At 43.7% G+C, this 20110-nt stretch overlaps 1 protein-coding gene across 1 annotated transcript in view; it reads left to right on the top strand.

The window, feature by feature from the left end:
* Positions 1 to 20110, top strand: part of TAP1 (transporter 1, ATP binding cassette subfamily B member) — a 41424-nt gene that overhangs the window by 8484 nt on the left and 12830 nt on the right. Inside the window, exons 3-9 of the mRNA XM_058170510.1 lie at positions 2848 to 2962; positions 7037 to 7167; positions 11370 to 11575; positions 12226 to 12423; positions 13424 to 13552; positions 13691 to 13879; positions 16771 to 16944. Coding sequence (XP_058026493.1) covers positions 2848 to 2962; positions 7037 to 7167; positions 11370 to 11575; positions 12226 to 12423; positions 13424 to 13552; positions 13691 to 13879; positions 16771 to 16944 — 1142 coding nt within the window. The remainder of the gene's footprint in view (positions 1 to 2847; positions 2963 to 7036; positions 7168 to 11369; positions 11576 to 12225; positions 12424 to 13423; positions 13553 to 13690; positions 13880 to 16770; positions 16945 to 20110) is intronic.

Genomic DNA, 20110 nt, shown 5'->3' with positions numbered 1-20110 from the left:
AAGAAATCAAAAATTAATGTATGATGTATAGTATAAGAGAAGATATTATAGTGAAATGCAATATTTAAAGTGTAGTAGGTATGTATATAACGTAGTGATTATATGAATAAATAAGTTACAAACAAAATGTATATGTATATAGTTGGTCGAAAGATAAAATGGATATTACTAAAGATGCCGGTATCAGAAAGCTGTAAAAATGTAACGAAGATTTTAAAGGTGTAAATAACATTGAATAAAAATATTTTTTTTAAAAAAGAAAGAAAAATAGGGACCACCTTTGGTGGGAAGGTAATAGCGTTCTGTGCGCCTTTGGCATTGAGTCATGCCGGCCACATGACCACAGAGACATCTTCGGACAGCACTGGCTCTTCGGCTTTGAAACAGAGATGAGCACCGCCCCCTAGAGTCGGGAACGACTAGCACATATGTGCGAGGGGAACCTTTACCTTTATACATTGCCAAAAGTGTTTTTAAAATGCTTTGAACCCACCAGCATTTTGTTATTAAATATTAATTAAAGGAGCTTGTTACTTTTGACCTTGTCACTGCCCAACCCTGAATACATATTACAGTTGTTTTTAGCAATCCACACAATTCATTCCTTGGTTTTTGCTTAATATTGGTCTTTATTCAGGATTGCTAGGGTTGTTTTTTTAATACTGGGTGGGTTGTTTATTCTATTTAAGAGAACCAAGAATCTTTTTGATTGCTGTGGAATACAATTATTTATTTTTCTTTTATTTATTTTGTCACAACATCATATAAAAAGATTATATAGTATATAAACATATATATGAGTAAAAATTAGGAGGTATAAGCATATATAAATATATATATATAAGAAGAAGAAAAGAAAAACAATAGGACAGGAACGGTAGGCACGTTTGTGCGCTTATGCACGCCCCTTATGGTCCTCTTAGGAATGGGGTGAGGTCAATAGTAGAAAGTTTTTGGTTAAAGCTTTTAGGATTATGAGAAGAGACCACAGAGTCAGGTAAAGTATTCCAAGCACTGATGATTCTGTTACAGAAGTCATATTTTCTGCAATCTAGATTAAAGCGGTTGACATTAAGTTTAAATCTATTGGTTGCTCTTGTATTATTGCAATTAAAGCTGAAGTAGCCTTTAACAGGAAGGACATTACAATAGATGATTCTGTAAGTTAAACTTAGGTCTTGTCGAAGGCGACGGAGTTCCAAGTTTTCTAAGCCAAGGATTTCAAGTCTGGTGGGATAAGGTATTTTGTTGTTTTCAGAGGAATGGAGAACTCTTCTTGTAAAATATTTCTGGACTCGTTCAATTGTATTGATGTCAGAGATGTGGTGAGGGTTCCAAACAGGCGAGCTGTATTCTAGGATTGGTCTAGATTAAATAAATAAATTAATAAATTAAATAAAGGAATGCATGGAACAGACTCTTAAATCCGGTACAAATTGAACAAAAACTTGGGAAATGACCCCTTGCTTTAATGAGAGACACCCAGAAATTGTGAGAGGCCCGCAACGTTTTTCTATTTATTTATTTTTTTAATAGTAACTTGGCTGCTCCTCTTGATGAGGAGGCCTGCTAAGAAAATGCACTTGCTTGCAATTCTCTCCTCCCTTCCCCAGCCGTCTGCAGCTTTCATGGTACTTTACAGATAGTCCTTGACTTATGACGATTTGTTTAGTGACCGTTCTAAGTTGCAACAGCACAGGAAAAAAGTGACCGATGACTGTTTTTGACACTTAACGACCGTTGCAGCATCTGCCGGGGGGGGGATGTCACATGATCAAAATGCAGAAGCTTGGCAACCGACTCATATTTATGACGGTTGCGATGGAAATGTTGCGGCCATAAGTTGAGGAGTACCTGTATTACATACAGAAAGCAAATAATTCTATTTGGGTTGCTACTTGGGAGGGTCCAATCTGAGTGGCCAACTTCTATTGCAATTCCCATATGCGGATGTCCCTTGATATCTCTCTATATATATCTGTCTATCTGTCTGTCTGTCTGTCTATCTATCTATCTATCTATCTATCTATCTATCTATCTATCTATCTATCTATCTATCTATCTATCTATCTATCTATCATCTCAATCTCTCTCTCAACCTCTCTCTAGCTCTCTCTTTCTCAAATTCTCTCTCTCTCTCAACCTCTCTGTCAATCTCTCAGTCTCTTTCACTCTCAACCTCTCTCTCTTAATCTCTCAATTTCTGACACTCACACTCTCTCTCTCTCTCTCTCAACCCAGTGGTGAAATCCAATTTTTTTTTACTACCGGTTCTGTGGGTGTGGTAGGGGAAGGATACTGCAAAATCTCCATCACTTGCATCCTGGACATAAACTGTTTCAACTCCTACCCTCAAAACGACGCTATAGAGCACTGCACACCAGAACAACTAGACACAAGAACAGTTTTTTCCCGAAGGCCATCACTCTGCTAAACAAATAATTCCCTCAACACTGTCAGACTATTTACTGAATCTGCACTACTATTAATCGTTTCATAGTTCCCATCACCAATCTCTTTCCACTTATGACTGTAACTTGTTGTTGGCAATCCTTATGATTTATATTGATATATTGACCATCATTTGTGTTGTAAATGTTGTACCTTGATGAACGTATCTTTTCTTTTATGTACACTGAGAGCATATGCACTAAGACAATTCCTTGTGTGTCCAATCATACTTGGCCAATAAAATTCTATTCTTTGGGGCCAGCCAGAGATGGTATTTGCCGGTTCTCCGAACTACCCAAAATGTCCACTGCCAGTTCTCCAGAACCTGTCAGAACCTGCTGGATTTCACCCCTGTCTCAACCTCTCTCTCTCATTCTCTCAATGTTTGTCTTTCAGGGGAGATGGCAATTCCATATTATACCGGGCAGGTGACAGATTTGCTCATAAGAAAGGAGGAAGCCTCTGCCTTCAAGAATGCTCTGTATATGATGGCTTGTTACACTCTGGCCAGGTATGATGGGGAGAAACTACCTGGGTTTGTTTTTTTAAATACAAACTTGCACCGACCAATTTTCTGACCACATTCTAACCTCTGCCCGAATCGACCTGCGGTATTGTTGGAAACCCACAAATTTGGCAATGCATTTTAGTCACAATAGCAGGGAAAAGGTGGATCACAAACGAATACGTTCAGAAATGCATCATATATTGGGGGCGTGTAGAGAGAGAGAGAAAAAAAATGGGAACAGTACAGGTAGTCCTTGACTTACAACAGTTTGCTTAGTGACCGTTCGAAATTACAACAGCGCTGAAAAAGTAACATGCCCCATTTTTCACACTTACGACCGTTGCAGCGTCCCCCATGGTCGTGGAATTTACGTTCGGATGCTGGACAGCGTATTCACATTTATGAGGGTTGCAATGTCCCGGGGTCATGTGATCATCTTTTGCAACCTTCTGACAAGCAAAGACAATGGTTTATATATATACATTGTAAGCCGCCCTGAGTCTTCGGAGAAGGGCGGGGTATAAATGTAAACAAAAAAAAAATAATGGGGAAGCCAGATTCATTTATCAATTGTGTTACTAATTTAACAACTGCAGTGATTCACCTAAATGTGTTGAGAAAAGTTGTAAAACTCACTTAACAAATGTCTCACTTAGCAACATAAATTTTGGGCTCAGTTGCGGTCGTAAGTCGAGGACTACCTGTCTATTAATGGGTTGCTGTCCCATTAGATCAGGCAGAGAAAAAGGCATGCTGTGGATACCATCCGCCAGGGTTAACGTTTATTTATTTATTACACTTATATCACTAGTGGGTTTCAAATTCCGTCGCTACCGGTTTGCTCGTGGACGCACACACGCTTCTGCACATGTGCAGAAATGTCAGGGCAGGTGGGCGGAGCCTCCTGCTGCCTCCGCTACCGGTTCGCCCGATCTGGGGTGAACTGGTAGCAACCCACCACTGATTTATATGTTGCCCGATCTCACTATTCAAAGTGACTCTGGATGCCTTACAATATCCGTCAGGCAATGGACTGCAACTTCCTGAATTCCCCAGCCAGCATGGTGCCTAGGGAATTCTGGGACTTGAAGTCCATCGGTCTTCAAGTTGCCAAGATTGAGAAACATAGCTCTAAATTTAGCTTCTAAGGAGGCTCCAATCCCTTCTACTGATTGCAGCATCTTCTAAAATAATGTCCTTTATTTATTTAGTTAGTTAGTTAGTTTGTCAAACATGTACGAGGTAACAGATATAAGTATAAACATAATAAATAAATATATAAATATAAATATCCATAAATTGACTTACACCAAGGAGAGAACAACAACCTCTCTGTCAATCTCTCAGTCTCTTTCACTCTCAATCTCTCTCTTAATCTCTCAATTTCTGACACTCACACTCTCTCTCTCTCTCTGTGTGGTGAAATCCAATTTTTACTACGGTTCTGTGGGTGTGGAAGGATACTGCAAAATCTCCATCACTTGCATCCTGGACATAAACTGTTTCAACTCTACCAAGCAGAGCACTGCACACCAGAACAACTAGACACAAGAACAGTTTTTTCCCGAAGGCCATCACTCTGCTAAACAAATAATTCCCTCAACACTGTCAGACTATTTACTGAATCTGCACTACTATTAATTGTTTCATAGTTCCCATCACCAATCTCTTTCCACTTATGACTGTAACTTGTTGCTGGCAATCCTTATGATTTATATTGATATATTGACCATCAGTTGTGTTGTAAATGTTGTACCTTGATGAACGTATCTTTTCTTTTATGTACACTGAGAGCATATGCACCAAGACAATTCCTTGTGTGTCCAATCATACAATAAAATTCTATTCTTTGGGGCCAGCCAGAGATGGTATTTGCGGTTCTCCGAACTACCCAAAATGTCCACTGCCAGTTCTCCAGAACCTGTCAGAACCTGCTGGATTTCACCCTGTCTCAACCTCTCTCTCATTCTCTCAATGTTTGTCTTTCAGGGAGATGGCAATTCCATATTATACCGGCAGGTGACAGATTTGCTCATAAGAAAGGAGGAAGCCTCTGCCTTCAAGAATGCTCTGTATATGATGGCTTGTTACACTCTGGCCAGGTATGATGGGGAGAAACTACCTGGGTTTGTTTTTAAATACAAACTTGCACCAATTTTCTGACCACATTCTAACCTCTGCCCGAATCGACCTGCGGTATTGTTGAAACCCACAAATTTGGCAATGCATTTTAGTCACAATAGCAGGAAAGGTGGATCCTGGATACGTTGGGAAATGCATCATATATTGGGGGCGTGTAGAGAGAGAGAGAAAAAAATGGGAACAGTACAGGTAGTCCTTGACTTACAACAGTTTGCTTAGTGACCGTTCGAAATTACAACGGCGCTGAAAAAGTAACATGCCCCATTTTTCACACTTATGACCGTTACAGCATCCCCCATGGTCGTGGAATTTACGTTCGGATGCTGGACAGCGTATTCACATTTATGAGGGTTGCAATGTCCCGGGGTCATGTGATCATCTTTTGCAACCTTCTGACAAGCAAAGACAATGGTTTATATATATACATTGTAAGCCGCCCTGAGTCTTCGGAGAAGGGCGGGGTATAAATGTAAACAAAAAAAAAAAAAAAAATAAATAAAAATGGGGAAGCCAGATTCATTTATCAATTGTGTTACTAATTTAACAACTGCAGTGATTCACCTAAATGTGTTGAGAAAAGTTGTAAAACTCACGTAACAAATGTCTCACTTAGCAACATAAATTTTGGGCTCAGTTGCGGTCGTAAGTCGAGGACCACCTGTCTATTAATGGGCTGCTGTCCCATTAGATCAGGCAGAGAAAGGCATGCTGTGGATACCATCCGCCAGGGTTAATGTTTATTTATTTATTACACTTATATCACTAGTGGGTTTCAAATTAAATTCCCGGTTTGCTCGTGGGCCTTTGCGCTTCTGCACATGTGCAGAAATGTCGGGCAGGTGGGCGGAGCCTCCTGCTGCCTCTCACGTTCGCCCGATCTGGGGTGAACTGGTAGCAACCCTGCTGATTTATATGTTGCCCGATCTCACTATTCAAAGTGACTCTGGATGCCTTACAATATCCGTCAGGCAATGGACTGCAACTTCCTGAATTCCCCAGCCAGCATGGTGCCTAGGGAATTCTGGGACTTGAAGTCCATCGGTCTTCAAGTTGCCAAGATTGAGAAACATAGCTCTAAATTTAGCTTCTAAGGAGGCTCCAATCCCTTCTACTGATTGCAGCATATTCTAAAATAATGTCCTTTATTTATTTATTTAGTTAGTTAGTTAGTTTGTCAAACATGTATGAGGCAACAGACATAAGTATAAACATAATAAATAAATATATAAATATCCATAAATTGACTCACACCAAGGAGAGAACAACAACCTCTCTGTCTCCTTCCTCTCCAGGGTCATTAGGCAGTTTCAGAATAACAGAATAACAGAGTCGGAAGGGACCCTGGAGGTCTTCTAGTCCAACCCCCTGCTCAGGCAGGAAACCTATATGATTTTAGACAAAAGGTTGTCTAATCTCTTCTTTAAAACTTCCAGTGTTGGAGCATTCACAACTTCTGGAGGCAAGTTGTTCCACTGGTTAATTGTTCTCACTGTCAGGAAATTTCTCCGTAGAAGTTCTAGGTTGCTTCTCTCCTTGATTAATTTCCATCCGTAGCTTCTTGTTCTACCCTCAGGTGCTTTGGAGAACAGCTTGACCTCACCTCTTCTTTGTGGCAGCCCCTCAAATATTGGAAGGCTGCTTGCCTGCTCCTTCTTCTGTGCAATTCAAAATTTATCACGGTGATCATTACCTCAGGATAGAATATTATTTGTCCCTCACATCAATATATTTGCAGAAATGTGACTCAGGTTGCAAAAAACAGAAAAGGATACCAAGATTCTTGACCACGGCATGGGATGAAATATGGTGCATTGGCGGCAGTGGGGTGTGTGTGTGTGTAGACGAAAGGGGTAAAAGTGATGTCAGGTAGAAGTAAAGAATGGAGAGAACTAAAGATGGAGCCACGATAGATATCTCTTTTCCAATTCCTCTCAGTGCTACAACAGAGTTTTTCTGCGACTTCCTGTACAATACGGTTATGAACAGATTTCACACCCGCTTCCAGGGCTCTGTCTTCAGGTCTGTTCTGCGCCAGGAGATCGGCTTCTTCAGCGCTAATCGAACAGGTAAAGGATCCGGCATTCCCTTCTCTCTCACACACACACACACACACAAATATGTATGCTTTCCCGAAAATAAGACGTATCCAGAAAATTAAGCCCTAGCTTGATTTTTACACGCACCCAATATAATCCCTACCCCAAAAATAAGCCCTAGTTAAGACCCCGCCCACTCCATTGCACCTGGTTGCACAGGTGTAGGGCAAGGTGCACGGGTAAAAATCAAGCAAGAGTGGGGATTGGGGGGGTGTTGAGCTGCTTATCTTTAGACAGTTACAGCCAGGCCTCGCACACCCCGACACCTGCATTAACTTGCCGCCCCACTTATGCAGCTTCTTGCTGCCGCTTGCCCGTGTTGCCCGCCCTCCCGGCCTCCATTTTGCAGTCAGAGGCCTTCGAGTTCCGTATTGACATGTGCGGCACCCCCTGGTTTCCATTTCACTGTCGGACGCCTTCCGTAAAGGCCTCTGCAGCTGACAAGGATGGATCTGGAGCTCTTTTGTCGGCTGAGGCCTCTGACGGCGAAATGGAAGCCAGGGGCAGCGGTGCACGTCGGTCCGAAGCCCATTTCTTGGCCGCAGAGGCCTTTCCTCTGATAGCAAAACAGAGGTTAGGGGGACGATGTGCGGGAGTGGCGGCAAGCGGCCGCAGAAGAAGTGGATCGGGGGCAGGTTCCTGCTGAGCGGGGCTATCTTGAGATGAGTTAGTGAAAGACATCCCCTGAAAATAAGACCTGGTGCCTTTCTGGTGGCAAAAAATAGTATAAGGCTGGGTCTTATTTTCGGGAAAACGTGTCTTATTTTTGGGAAAACACACACCATGTTTCCTCGAAAATAAGACATATAAGCAACATGAATGAAAAGGATTTTATATTTATAACTTCTTTGAAGAGTATCTGAAGCTGCCCTGTGTCCCTTTTTTTTTTTTTCCATTTTTTAAAACTTTTCTTTTCTTTCCTTGCCTTTTTTTTGGTTTTCCTTTGCTTGCTTGCTTTTTTTTTTTTTTTTTTTGATGTAGTTACCTCTGTTTGTGTGTGTTGTGCGAGTCCAGCCGTGCAAAGAGCACTAGGTTGGGAACGCTGCTTTCAGTACAGGCAGTCCTCAAGTTACGACCACAATTGAGCGCTAAATTTCTGTTGCTAAGCGAGACCGTTGTTAAAGGGGTTTTGCCCCATGTTATGACCTTGATTGCCACAGTTGTTAAGTGAATCACTGTGGGTTGTTAATGTTAGTAACCCGGTCGTTAAGTGAATCTAGCTTCCCCGTTGACTTGGCTTGTCGGAAGGTCGCAAAAAGTGATCACATGACCCTGGGACACTACAACCGTCATAAATACAAGTCAGCCAAGCGTCTGAATTTTGATCACATGACCATGGGGACGCAGCAATGGTTGTTAGGTGTGAAAAATGGTCATAAGTCTCTTTTTTTTCAGTGTCGTAATTTCAGACGGTCACTAAATAAACTGTTGTAAATTGAGGACTACCTGTACTGAGGGTTGATTGATCTGTCCATCCTCAAAGTTGGTTTAGACCAGCATCCCGCAACCTTTTGGGTACCAGATATCAGTTCCATGGAGAGAGGTTTTTCCACGGACCGGAGGGGGGCATGCTTTCACGTGCTGCCTGCATCCCGCGGATAGAACTTCACTTGTTTACGTGGCCCGGTTTCTGACATGCTGCGGACCAGTGCCAGTCCATGGACTGGGGGTTGGGGACCCCTGGGTAAGAAGATGGGGTGGTCAGTCCCACAGATGGGTAGCGAAACAACAGGGGAGGCTGTTGTGACCAAGGCCCAAGTAGGTAGTAGGAAACTCAGTCCGTGAAAAGAACGAACTTTTTATTCAAAAAGTTTTTATTAGTCAAAAAAGGTTTATACAAATACATATCAGGTATGGTAAATTTTCATTTTTCTTATCTAAAATAAGAATTTTACTCAAATTTTTTAACACATACAACAGCCATAAGGCAAGCAGGTGACACGAAGTAGCTAAGTTTGCAAATTTTAAATACGTAATAAAGAAGAGTCAAGAATAAACAGAATATCGTACAAAGAGAATAAGGAAAACCAACACAATCCCAAATATCTTTATCACTTCCTAGTTTTGGATCTCAGAACTCTGGGTTCAGCCTGACCCAACTCCAGGGCATAACAGCAGCCTTCAGCCCCATGATCTATAACCTCCCTTCTTCAATTCCTGGGTCATCTGATTCCAGGAAGGCTTTGTGTTCCTCCACATAGGCCGTAGCCTCCATAATTGTACTGATTTTTTCGTAATGCCCTCCCGGAAAATCATCAATCCCTCTGGCATCAGCCATCTGAAGCCACTCCCTTCTGGTACAATTTGCTTGACAAAAATAATATTTCTTTCTTTTTCACGTACCTGTCTGGGAATCTGCCTCAGAATGGCTATCTCCCTGCCCCTGTAAATCAGTGCCCCACTCCTATGTTTTCTAAAATTTCATCTCTCGTCTCTCTTCTCACAAATTTGACATGAACCTCTCTGGGAACTGCATGCGTGCGTGCATATTGCAATTAACTCTATAAACTCGATCCACATCCCAATTCATGAAATCAACACCTCTCCCAAGAAATTCTCCCAACAATTTAGTCACAACATCTCTCAAGTCTTCTTGGTCCACTTCTTCCAAATTTTGAAACCTAAGGAAATAAGACATTTTATCCATCTGTGGTCAAGCACAGCATTGCCTGTCGTCTCCTCTCTTTTCTGCACTGCCGCATCTCACCCTCAAACCTTCCACTTTCTGCTTGTTTTCTGCTGAAACTTGTTGAGTATCCTTTAAATCCTTTTGGATAGTCACAATTTCTGCTCTTATTTCATCAATTTCTTGTCCATATTAGATAACTTTTCCAAAATTCTCTCCATCTCTCCAGCAGTTGGTCTCTGACCTTTTGCCATTAAGGAAAAAAATACAAAATCCTCAGGCAGGCACAGTATCCTTGTAATTTCCTCCGGATCCACCAGGGGCACTCACAGAACAGGTCCAGAGTACAGTTAGTCAACCAGGAAGCCGAAGGAAGTGATGTCATCAAAATTCTCATAGTGAAGGCGGAAGCTGGGCGCCACCACTGTTCCCCAGAAGGAGGGGGGGCCTCAAACCTTCCCTCCTAAATTTCTCCATCACCTCTTCTCTCCAGAGCTCCACAAAACCGGTAATCTTCTTATTTTAAGTTCTCCTCTCTCCAGAATAACTCGTGCTCCTTCCAACCGCAGGGAGAAAACCCCCGCACTCCGGAGCAGTCCACTCACGTTTACCGATATTCCCTTCCTTCTCCTCCTCAATTCTTCTCCGTGCCCTGTTCACCACCAGGCTGCTGCAGTTATAAATCCAATGCCCGGTGTCACGGGCACAGCGGCAAGCGGCGACCAAAATAATGGCGCGGCCTGTGGCCTCGAACCCCGCCGAGCCTAGGGCCGCGCCAGCATCGGTCCCCACAGTCCTGTATGTCGGCTGGGAGACCCCTGGCGAGCCGTCCGTGCGGCAGGTGTCCTTTTCGGAACACCTGGCCCCTGAGGGCCTCGGCGGCGGCCGGATTCGGGCGCTGGAGGCAGGAGAAGCCTTCCAGACGTCCGTTGCCGCTGGATACCGGAAGTCGTCTCAAAAGAACGAACTTTATTCGAACGGCTGAGAATTACTTCATTCCCAGCGTCGTTCAACTCAAATTAAAACAAATTCCTCCCAACACAAATTCCTCAGTCCTATCGCAAACCTTGGTCCAATTAGGCAAACTGCCAAAGGCCTTTCTTGGCAAACATTCAAAAGTCACAAAAATAAATGCAAGATGTAGACAACGCAGAAGACGAAGCTATCAACGTTGTTTTCCGGCAAAGCTCAAACGCCGTTGCTGGTCTGTTTTAAGCCTTATGGGAGCGGCCAATCATCTCTTGGCCTTACTCCCGAGTTGTCCTTTTTGCTTGAGCTGTTTTTGCCTTCTGGCAGCTCTTCTCATGCGTGCATTAGGAACAGGCTCCTCCTGTTCCTCTGCCTCACTACTATCAGTCTCTGGAGACTCTGGAGTCCGCACTTCACTTCTTGATGGCCCTGCCCTCACCTCAGGCTCATCGCTGTCCAACTCCGTTGCCAGCTCCGGAGGCTGCTGGCGGACCACAACAAGGCAAAGACCACAGCTGGTCGAGGCTTCTCCCAATTAATATACGGTAATTTCAAATAGAATTGTCCTGGTTGACAGGTGACATCACTTCCCACATCTCATCCGGCATCGATGACATGAGCGAAGCTCTCTCAAACGATCTGAGCCTCGTGATGTGGTACCTGCTTCGGGGCATCTGCTACTACGCCATGATGCTGTGGATCTCCGTGCCTTTGGCCTTCTTCGTCATTGTGACCATGCCCTTCATCCTGCTGTTGCCGAAGCTCTCGGGGAAGTTCTACCAGGTGATGAAAGGTTCCCTTCAGCCCCACTCGAGGGTACTGTGGTAGAAAAGCTCAAGGCCCAAAGGCTATTGTCCCACAGGCCACTGAGGAGGGCTATAGAAATAATGTTTATTTCTATCAGCCATGCCTGGGGATGAAAGTGTTCTGACCCGTCCAACACACCCGTCTTTAATTACACATTGGGAATTAACTGCATTCACCTACAGAAAGTCCAGACAAGATTCCTGCAAGGAGTTAACTGAAGCAATAGTCCTTATTAGCTCCTTAGGCTAAATGCAAGGTCTGGAGCTCCGAGCCTCAGAGGTGAAATGCTCCCAGTTCGGACCGGATCGCCTGATCCAGTAGCGATGGCGGCGGGAGGTTTGGAGAACTGGTAGCAAATATCCCTGCCCGCCCCCCCCATGTCCAGCTGAGCGATTATCAGAGTTGTTTTTTTTTACTTTTAAAAGCATTTTTTATTCGGCTGAATTCATTTTCATTCATTCATTTTCCCATTTGGTCACATCCAAAGTTGCCTCCAGTGTTTAATTTGTAAAGGGGCAATAGGGTTGATACAACGTTTGGGGGTTCCGATTGAGCCCCTCTAACCTAATCCATTTTGGACAAACTTCATTATCTTTTCTCTTTCTCTTTTCTCTCTCTCCTTCCAGAATTTGGCCACACAGGTCCAGGAATCCTTAGCCAAGGCCAACGAAGTTGCAGTGGAGACCTTCCACGCCATCTCCACCGTCCGCAGCTTTGCCAATGAGGACGGAGCTGCTCAGTGTTATGAAAAGAAGTTGCAAGAGACCTACAAGCTCAACAAGGTGGAGGCCGTGGCCTACGGTGCCTCCATATGGATTCCTGAGGCAAGGATGCAAACCTGGGCGGAGAGGTTGAGAGCAACGCTTGGGGATCCTGGGAAGGCGAGATGGTGCGGCTGCACAACTTCCATCACCTAAAGGATGATGTCAGATTTTGTGTGACACATGGAGCTTTGTGCTTCCAGAGCGAGTAGGGCTGACTATTTCAGAGAGAGAGAGAGAGAGAGAGAGAGAGAGAGAGAGAGAGAGGGAGAGAGAAATGATACAGATAGATAGATAGATAGATAGATAGATAGATAGATAGATAGATAGATAGATAGATAGATAGATAGATAATAGGTAGATAGTTAGACAGGCAGACAGATAGAGTAGAGTAGAGCAGGTAGGTAGGTAGGTAGATTGTCTGTGTCTAACTATCATCTTTCTGTCTGTCTGTCTAGAGCAGTGTTGGCAAACCTTTCACGTTCTCGCATGCCGGCCCGCATGCTGGAAATGGCACGTGAAACCATCCCGTGCCTAATGCGCGGCCTCACCGGCTCCTGTCGTGTTCCGCGCTCAAATGTGACTCAAAGGTGGCTGTCGCACGCGTGGTGCCAGCAACCCCGGAAGTGCGGTGTTCCATTGCTCATGCGCATGATGTCAACCCGGAAGGCCGGGTGCCAGCTCACGCATGCGCGATGGACCACTGCACTTCCGGGGTCCGCCGGCACCGCACATGCGACGGCCAGGTGGCTAGTGCGCATTTGAGTGCAGGAACGCGATGAGGAGTTGGTGAGGCCGCGCATTCAGCACTGGACGGTTTCACATGCCACTTCCGGCACACATGCCATAGGTTCGCCAACATGGGTCTAGAGTATCTATCTAATCATCCCTCCCTCCCTATCTCTCTCTCTCTCCATCCAAGGTGTCAAACTTGCAGGGCCACGTTGCCGTCATGTGATGTATCGTGACTTTTTCCCCTTCACAGAGTTGGGGGGGTGTGTGGCCCATAGGCCATATTATCCAAGGGGTTTCACACTAATTCCCAATTTTTTTTCTCCTCCAGATCTTACAGCTGACACTCAAAGTGGGGATTCTCTATTATGGGGGATACCTGGTCACTCAAGGGAAGATGACTGGTGGAGCTCTCGTTACCTTTGTCCTGCAGGAGAGTGAACTTTCCACAGTGGTGCGGGTAAGTTTTGTGACTGGTCCAGCACTGGGGAGGCGGGGAGGGGGTGGAAACAGCCTCTGCCTGGAAGCCAATAGAGCGAAGACCCTTCCTGAAAATGTTTCCTTTATCTCACAGTGGCCTGTCTCCTGTGTCTTCTAGGCCCTCCTTTCTTCTTACCCTTCCGTGCAAAAAGCCGTAGGTTCATCAGAAAAGGCTTTTGAGTATATGGACCGGATACCCCAAATCAAGCCCTCGGGAACTTTGGCACCCACAAATTTAAGAGGACACATGAAGCTTGAAGATGTTTCGTTCTCCTACGCCAACAATGGCAACTCTCTAGTGCTGAAGGTTGGTGGAACTAGATTCTGAGAAGGGATCACAACACCTTGGGTATGGGTTCAAGAATAGATATAAAGAGAACTACCCAAGATTGAGTCCCAGTCATCCTGTGACCAGTTAAACTGAAGAGCCCTGATTATCTGGGTTAAACCAACATAGGAAATTACAAACTAGTCAGATGGGGTGAATTCACACAACTTACTAAGCCAAGTTTAAAGATAACCAACTTTTCATCTTGTGTGTCATTTTACTGACTTGGTCAAGTATGTTGTGTGAATGCAGCCAGAGGAAACCAAAATGCAGCTCAGGTCAGGAGGTGAAATTCCATTTTTTTCTGTCTGGGATAGTTAGTGAAACCCATATGGAAGCCTGTAGGGTCTGTAAAAAATAAAGCTTCCTTAAAATTGTCATCTTTAAGGAAACTTTATTTTTTACAGATCCTACAGACTTTCACATGGGTTTCAATGATTATCTCAAGAGAAATATTGGGTCTGGCCAATACTTGGATAGGAGATAACCAGGGTTGAAATTTTCCTGGTTCAGACCGGATCGAGTGATCCGGTAGCGATGGGGGCAGGTAGTTCGGAGAACCAGTAGCAAAAATCCCTGGCTCCCGCCCACTGCCCACGCCTCGCTGTTCTTCTTCTCTGTCCCTGAAGCCCTCGGTGGTGATATAGCTGCAAACGGCCTTAAATGACTACCACGGCACTTCAAAGGGCCGCACTACAGTTGATTAGCGCTGTAGTATTTTTAAAGAAGGTAGACTGGGACCTCTCAGTAAAAGGCAATTGGTAGACCGGGCCTCTATTTTTAAAGAAAGTAGACCGGTGCCTCCCAAGTTTTGTATACTTTATTATTTTTATTATTTATTATTATTGACCATGCCCATTCAGTCACCTGACCACCAAGCCAAATCCAATTGGTCGCCCATGAACCGAGGGCCAGGAAAATTGTTTTGCCCCTGGAGATAACTAGGAAATCTCAGGGCTAGAAAGTTGACAAAGCATCCCATATTGTTGCCAAGATAATGATACGAATGATGCAAAATCATGATGATTTTACTGATATATTTGTATCGTTATCTTGCAACAATATGGGATGCTTTGTTAACTTTCCAGGCCTGAGCTTTCCTAGTGGTCTCTCATCTTTGGCCAGACCCAGCGTAGATCAGCTTTTTGAGGTCAGCCAAAGCAGGCTTAGATCTAACTTGGCGTAATGGGATTAACTGCATTTAAATGTCAGAGATGTACAATGTCCAGTCTGGGAGCCCTAGGCCATGCCAAACCATTTTAGAATGCCTTGGGAAGGCCACACTTGGAATACAGCATCCAGTTTTGGTCGCCACGATGAAAAAAAAAATGTTGAGACTCTAGAAAGAGTGCAGAGAAAAACAACAAAGATCGTTAGGGGACTGAAGACATATAAAGAACAGTTGCTGAAATTGGTTATGTCGAATTTGATGAAAAGAAAGACTAGGGGTGACATAATATGTTCCAATATCTCAGGGGTTGCCACAAAGAAGAGGGAGTCAAGCTATTCTCCAAAGCACCTGAGGGCAGGACAAGAAGCAATGAGTGAAAACTAAACAAGGAGAGAAGCAAACTAGAACTGAGGAGAAATTTCCTGACAGAAATAATTAATCAGTGGAACAATTTGCCTCCAGAAGTTGTGAATGCTCCAACACTGGAAGTTTTTAAGATGAGATTAGATAACCATTTGTATGAAATGGTATAGGGTTTTCTGCCTGAGCAGGGGGCTGGACTAGAAGATCTCCAAGGTCCCTTCCAATTGTTATTCTAGTCTATTCAATGGTCTTGCTCCTCTCCGCATTCAGATGCTAACCAATTGACTCCATTGTCAATGGAGAGCCACCAACAATATATACCAAGGCTGAAGACTGAATTAGAAAGCAAAGTGGGAGGAGGAGGAGATTTTAGTCAATAGTTTCCACCCGGGGTGAAATGCTCCTGGTTCGGACCGGATCTCTTGATCCGGTAGCGATGGCGACGGGTGGTTCAGGAACCCAGCAAAATCCCTCCCACCCCTCGGCCTCAGATAGTTGAATGATCATCAGAGGTCTTTTTTACTTTTAAAAGCATTTGTTCTTTGGACAAAAAAATGCTTTTAAAAGTAAAAAAAAAGCCTCTGATGATCGCACGGCTCAGCTGGGATTGTCAGAACCTTTTAAAAGCATTTTTTTTACAACCTCTTCAGCCGAAGAGGTTGTAAAAAAAAAAGCTCTTAAAGGGTTTTGTTGATCAGGCAACTCAGCTGGGATCGTCAGAACCCTTTCAAAGCATTTTTTCTACAAGCTCTTCGGCCGAAGAGGTTGTAGAAAAAGTGCTTTTAAAAGTTAAAAAAAAAAAAGTTGGCCATGCCCACCCAGTCACATTATCCCACCCACCAAGCCACAAACAAATTTTACATTTGACCCCTGGTTTTTTTTTTAATTTGAATTTATATGCCGCCCTTCTCTGAAGACTCAGGGCGGCTTACACTATGTCAAGCAATAGTCTTCACCCATTTGTATATTATATACAAAGTCAACTTAATTGCCCCCAACAATCTGGGTCCTCATTTTACCTACCTTTATAAAGGATGGAAGGCTGAGTCAACCTTGGGCCTGGTGGGGCTTGAACCTGCAGTAATTGCAAGCAGCTGCTGTTAATAACAGACTGTCTTACCAGTCTGAGCCACCAGAGGCCCAGACTTAGTCTGCTGAGGAAAAAATAAGCCAATGGGCAACGGAGCAAAGGTGTGGAGGTCTGTTCCAGGGTAGGGTCCCGCCGTTAGCATGTTGACATGCTGTTCCATCCCATCCAAAGCTGGAACCAAAACTGCAGTACGAATAACTGCACCTAAGTTGGGTAGAATTGGCACGCAGTGTTCTCTTCTTCCAGGGAGTGTCTTTGGAGCTGCGTCCTGGTACTGTGACTGCCTTGGTGGGTCCTTCTGGGTCTGGGAAGAGCACGGTGGTGGCCTTGCTCCAAAGGTTTTACGAGCCCAAGCAAGGGCAGGTGCTCCTGGACGGCAAGAAGCTGAGCGAATACGAACATCACTTCCTGCATCAAAAAGTAAGGGATGCGATACAGTAAACGCAGGTGGCCGATACTGTTGTGTCTCGTCCGATCTCACCACAGCCGGGGCCTTCTTATCTGCTTCCGAACACGGAGGAATGTCCTAGTATGCCTCCTGGCCCCAGCCCTAGCTCCATGCCCAGACAGGCTGAAGAGGAGGAGGTATCTCCAGCCCCCAGCTCTGGCTCCATGCCCAGGCAAACGGAGCAACTAGACCCCTCCCCCTCCTCCACAGCATGTGAGCCTGAGGGAGGTCAATTGCCAACAGCTGCAGACTGGAGTGACTGGAGGCAACAGAAGGAAGGGAGGGGCAGGCCTGGATAAGTGCTGAGTCATGGAGCCACACCCCATGGCCTATATAAAGGACCTGCTTTCTGGCATTCTCTGAGTCAGGCAAAGTCTAAACATATCTTGCTGAAGTCACTTTCTGGTCTCCTGCCTGCCCTGAAGACTTTGCTAGGACTTTGGCAGAGCTGCAGAGGCACACCTGATTCGGATTTCCCTGACCCGGCCATCAGCGGAGGAGTGGGACACGACAGATACAGGTTGTTGCGGGGATTTGTCCCAAAGGTGCTTTTTCTGGAGGCAGCTGGACTTTCTTGTTTTTTTGTTTTGAAGAGGTTTCGCTTCTCATCCAAGAAGCTTCTTCAGCTCTGACAGAATAGCGGGAATAGACAGGATAGTGTCAGAGCTGAAGAAGCTCCTTGGATGAGAAGCGAAATGTCTTCAAAAGAAAAAAGAGGAGAAGTGGGGTAGAAGAGGGAGAAGAGGAAGGAAGAGGGGTGGAAGAGGGAGGAGGAAGGTATAGGGTGGAGGGAGGAGAGGATGTAGATAAGAGAAGGAGAGGAAGGTCTGGAAAGTAGAAGAAGGTAGAAGAGGGAAGAGAGTTAAAAGGAGGGTGGTGATCAAGCAAGCCCGACTAATTGTATATGACTGTACATTGGATGAGTTGTTGGATATGAATGTAAAAATAAAACTTTTTTATAAAAAAAAAAGAAAGAAAGAAAAAAGAAGAAAGTCCAGTTGCCTCCTGAAAAAGCACCTTTGGGACAACCATGACCTGGATGACTGAGAATCTCTATAGACGTTTGTGAGGGGATTGCGCAGCCGGTGTCCAAATGGAGCCAGAGACGCTGATGCAAACTTGTAGTTTGATATGTTGGAAGAAATATCCATCTGGGTTCAGTTCCAAGTGGGGACAAAGACACTGGAAACATGGAGGCTGCTTGGCACTGGCCAGGATCACATGGCTTGAGATCCTGAACAGAAAAGGGCTGAGATCCTGTGTGCTCCCTGGCTTTATGCTTTTTCTGAGCTTTGAACTTTCTGGGGCACAAGAAGAGTACCCTGATTGGCTGTCAGACTCCCAGGGGGTGGGGGTCTTAGCTAGCCTTGCTGGCTGATGTAATCTTCCCAGGTGCCATGTGGTGAGTTTCAGTTGCTAGATGGGTTCTATTATGATGCAGATGATGGTGGCCTATTGACAAAGGTGGGGGGTGGCAGGAAGTTGCAGGGAGCTGTTTTGTCTTTAAAACAAATGTTTTAAAACAATGTTTCTCCATTTCTCATCCAGGGAAATATATTCTGCCTTTTTAAATATTTTCTAAAATATTTCATTCTTCTAGGAGGGGGTGGGTGTTAAATTCCTACAGATATAAATAAATATATTTTACATTTATGTTGACAGCAGGCAAGATAGTCAGGCTCATCACTACGTCCTGAGGTAAATCATCCGGTAAATCACCGAACAACATACAGAGCACACGGGGGTGGGGGAAAAGGCGGGAAAAAAGGGAAACTCCCCCTTTACTCTCAGCAACCAATCATAATGTAGATTGCCTCATGCAGGAGTCTGCACTTTCCAACCAATCAACTACAACTTTGTCTCCTGGCCCATTATACGCTTCACTGTTCCATCGATTAAATTAAATATCTTTACAGTAGTCCTCGACGTACGACCACAGTTGAGCCCAGCATTTCTGTCGCTAAGCAAGATAGTTGTTAAGGGAGCTGTGCACCCCATTTTACAACCTTTTGCCCCCCGCGACTGTTAAGCGAATCGCTGGAATTGTTATTATTATTATTATTATTATTATTATTATTATTATTATTATTATTATTATTAATTAGATTTCTATACCGCCCTTCTCCAAGGACTGTATGTACAGCCAGCATAAAAACCCAAAAACAATACAATATACAATTAAAACAAAATTAAAAAACTTATTATACAATTTGGCCGAAAAACATTAAAACATTTAAAATTCTAAAAACCCATTAAAATTCATATAAAATTTAGAAATATAAAATATAAATTTAAAATAAATTTAAAATACAACAAAATTGTAAAATGAAGCACGCGACTATTAAGCAAATCTGGCTTCCCCCTATTGAATGTTTGCATGTCAGGAGCTGGCCGGGAAGGTTACAAATGTATTTATGTATTTATTTATTTGTCAAGCATGCAATTTTATGACAAATGGTGATCACATGACCCCAGGACAGTGCAACGGTCATGAATACCTGCCAGGTGCCGAATATCGATCACGTGATCTTGGGGATGCTGCAGTGGTCGTAAATGTGAAAAGGGGTCAGAAGTCATTTTTTTTTACCCCTGTGCCGTTGTAACTTCAGTCACTAAACGAATGGTGATAAGTTGAGGACTACCTCGGTTTACGAAAGTGCTTTTGGACACAGAATATTATCAAACGTGGACTTTATTTTACTGGTGGTTGGACGAAAGAGGTGGAGATTAAGAATGTAATCTGTATTTTAAGCCGATTATACAAACCCAGACAACATGATGTTTTTTTTCCCCACATTTTTTATTTGTTTTATTTATATAACAGATAAAAAATCAGTTTCAATTAAACAGTGTGTTGCCTGGGTGCAATTTTTTTTAGGAAAGCATAATCAAAATGTTTACAATAATATTCATCACATTGATATTAATTCAATCATAATAATAATAATATAATAATAATAATAATAATAATAATAATAATAATAATAATAATAATAATAATAATAATAATAATAATAATAATAATAATAATAATAATAATAATAACAACCGTAGAAATGGTGGTAGACTTTAGGAAAAACCCTTCCATACTTCCACCTCTCACAATACTTGACAACACAGTATCAACAGTAGAAACCT

Source organism: Ahaetulla prasina, chromosome 2 (assembly GCF_028640845.1).
Source record: "Ahaetulla prasina isolate Xishuangbanna chromosome 2, ASM2864084v1, whole genome shotgun sequence".
Classification (NCBI taxonomy): Eukaryota; Metazoa; Chordata; class Lepidosauria; order Squamata; family Colubridae; genus Ahaetulla; species Ahaetulla prasina.
This window is presented reverse-complemented; position numbering and strand designations above follow the sequence as displayed.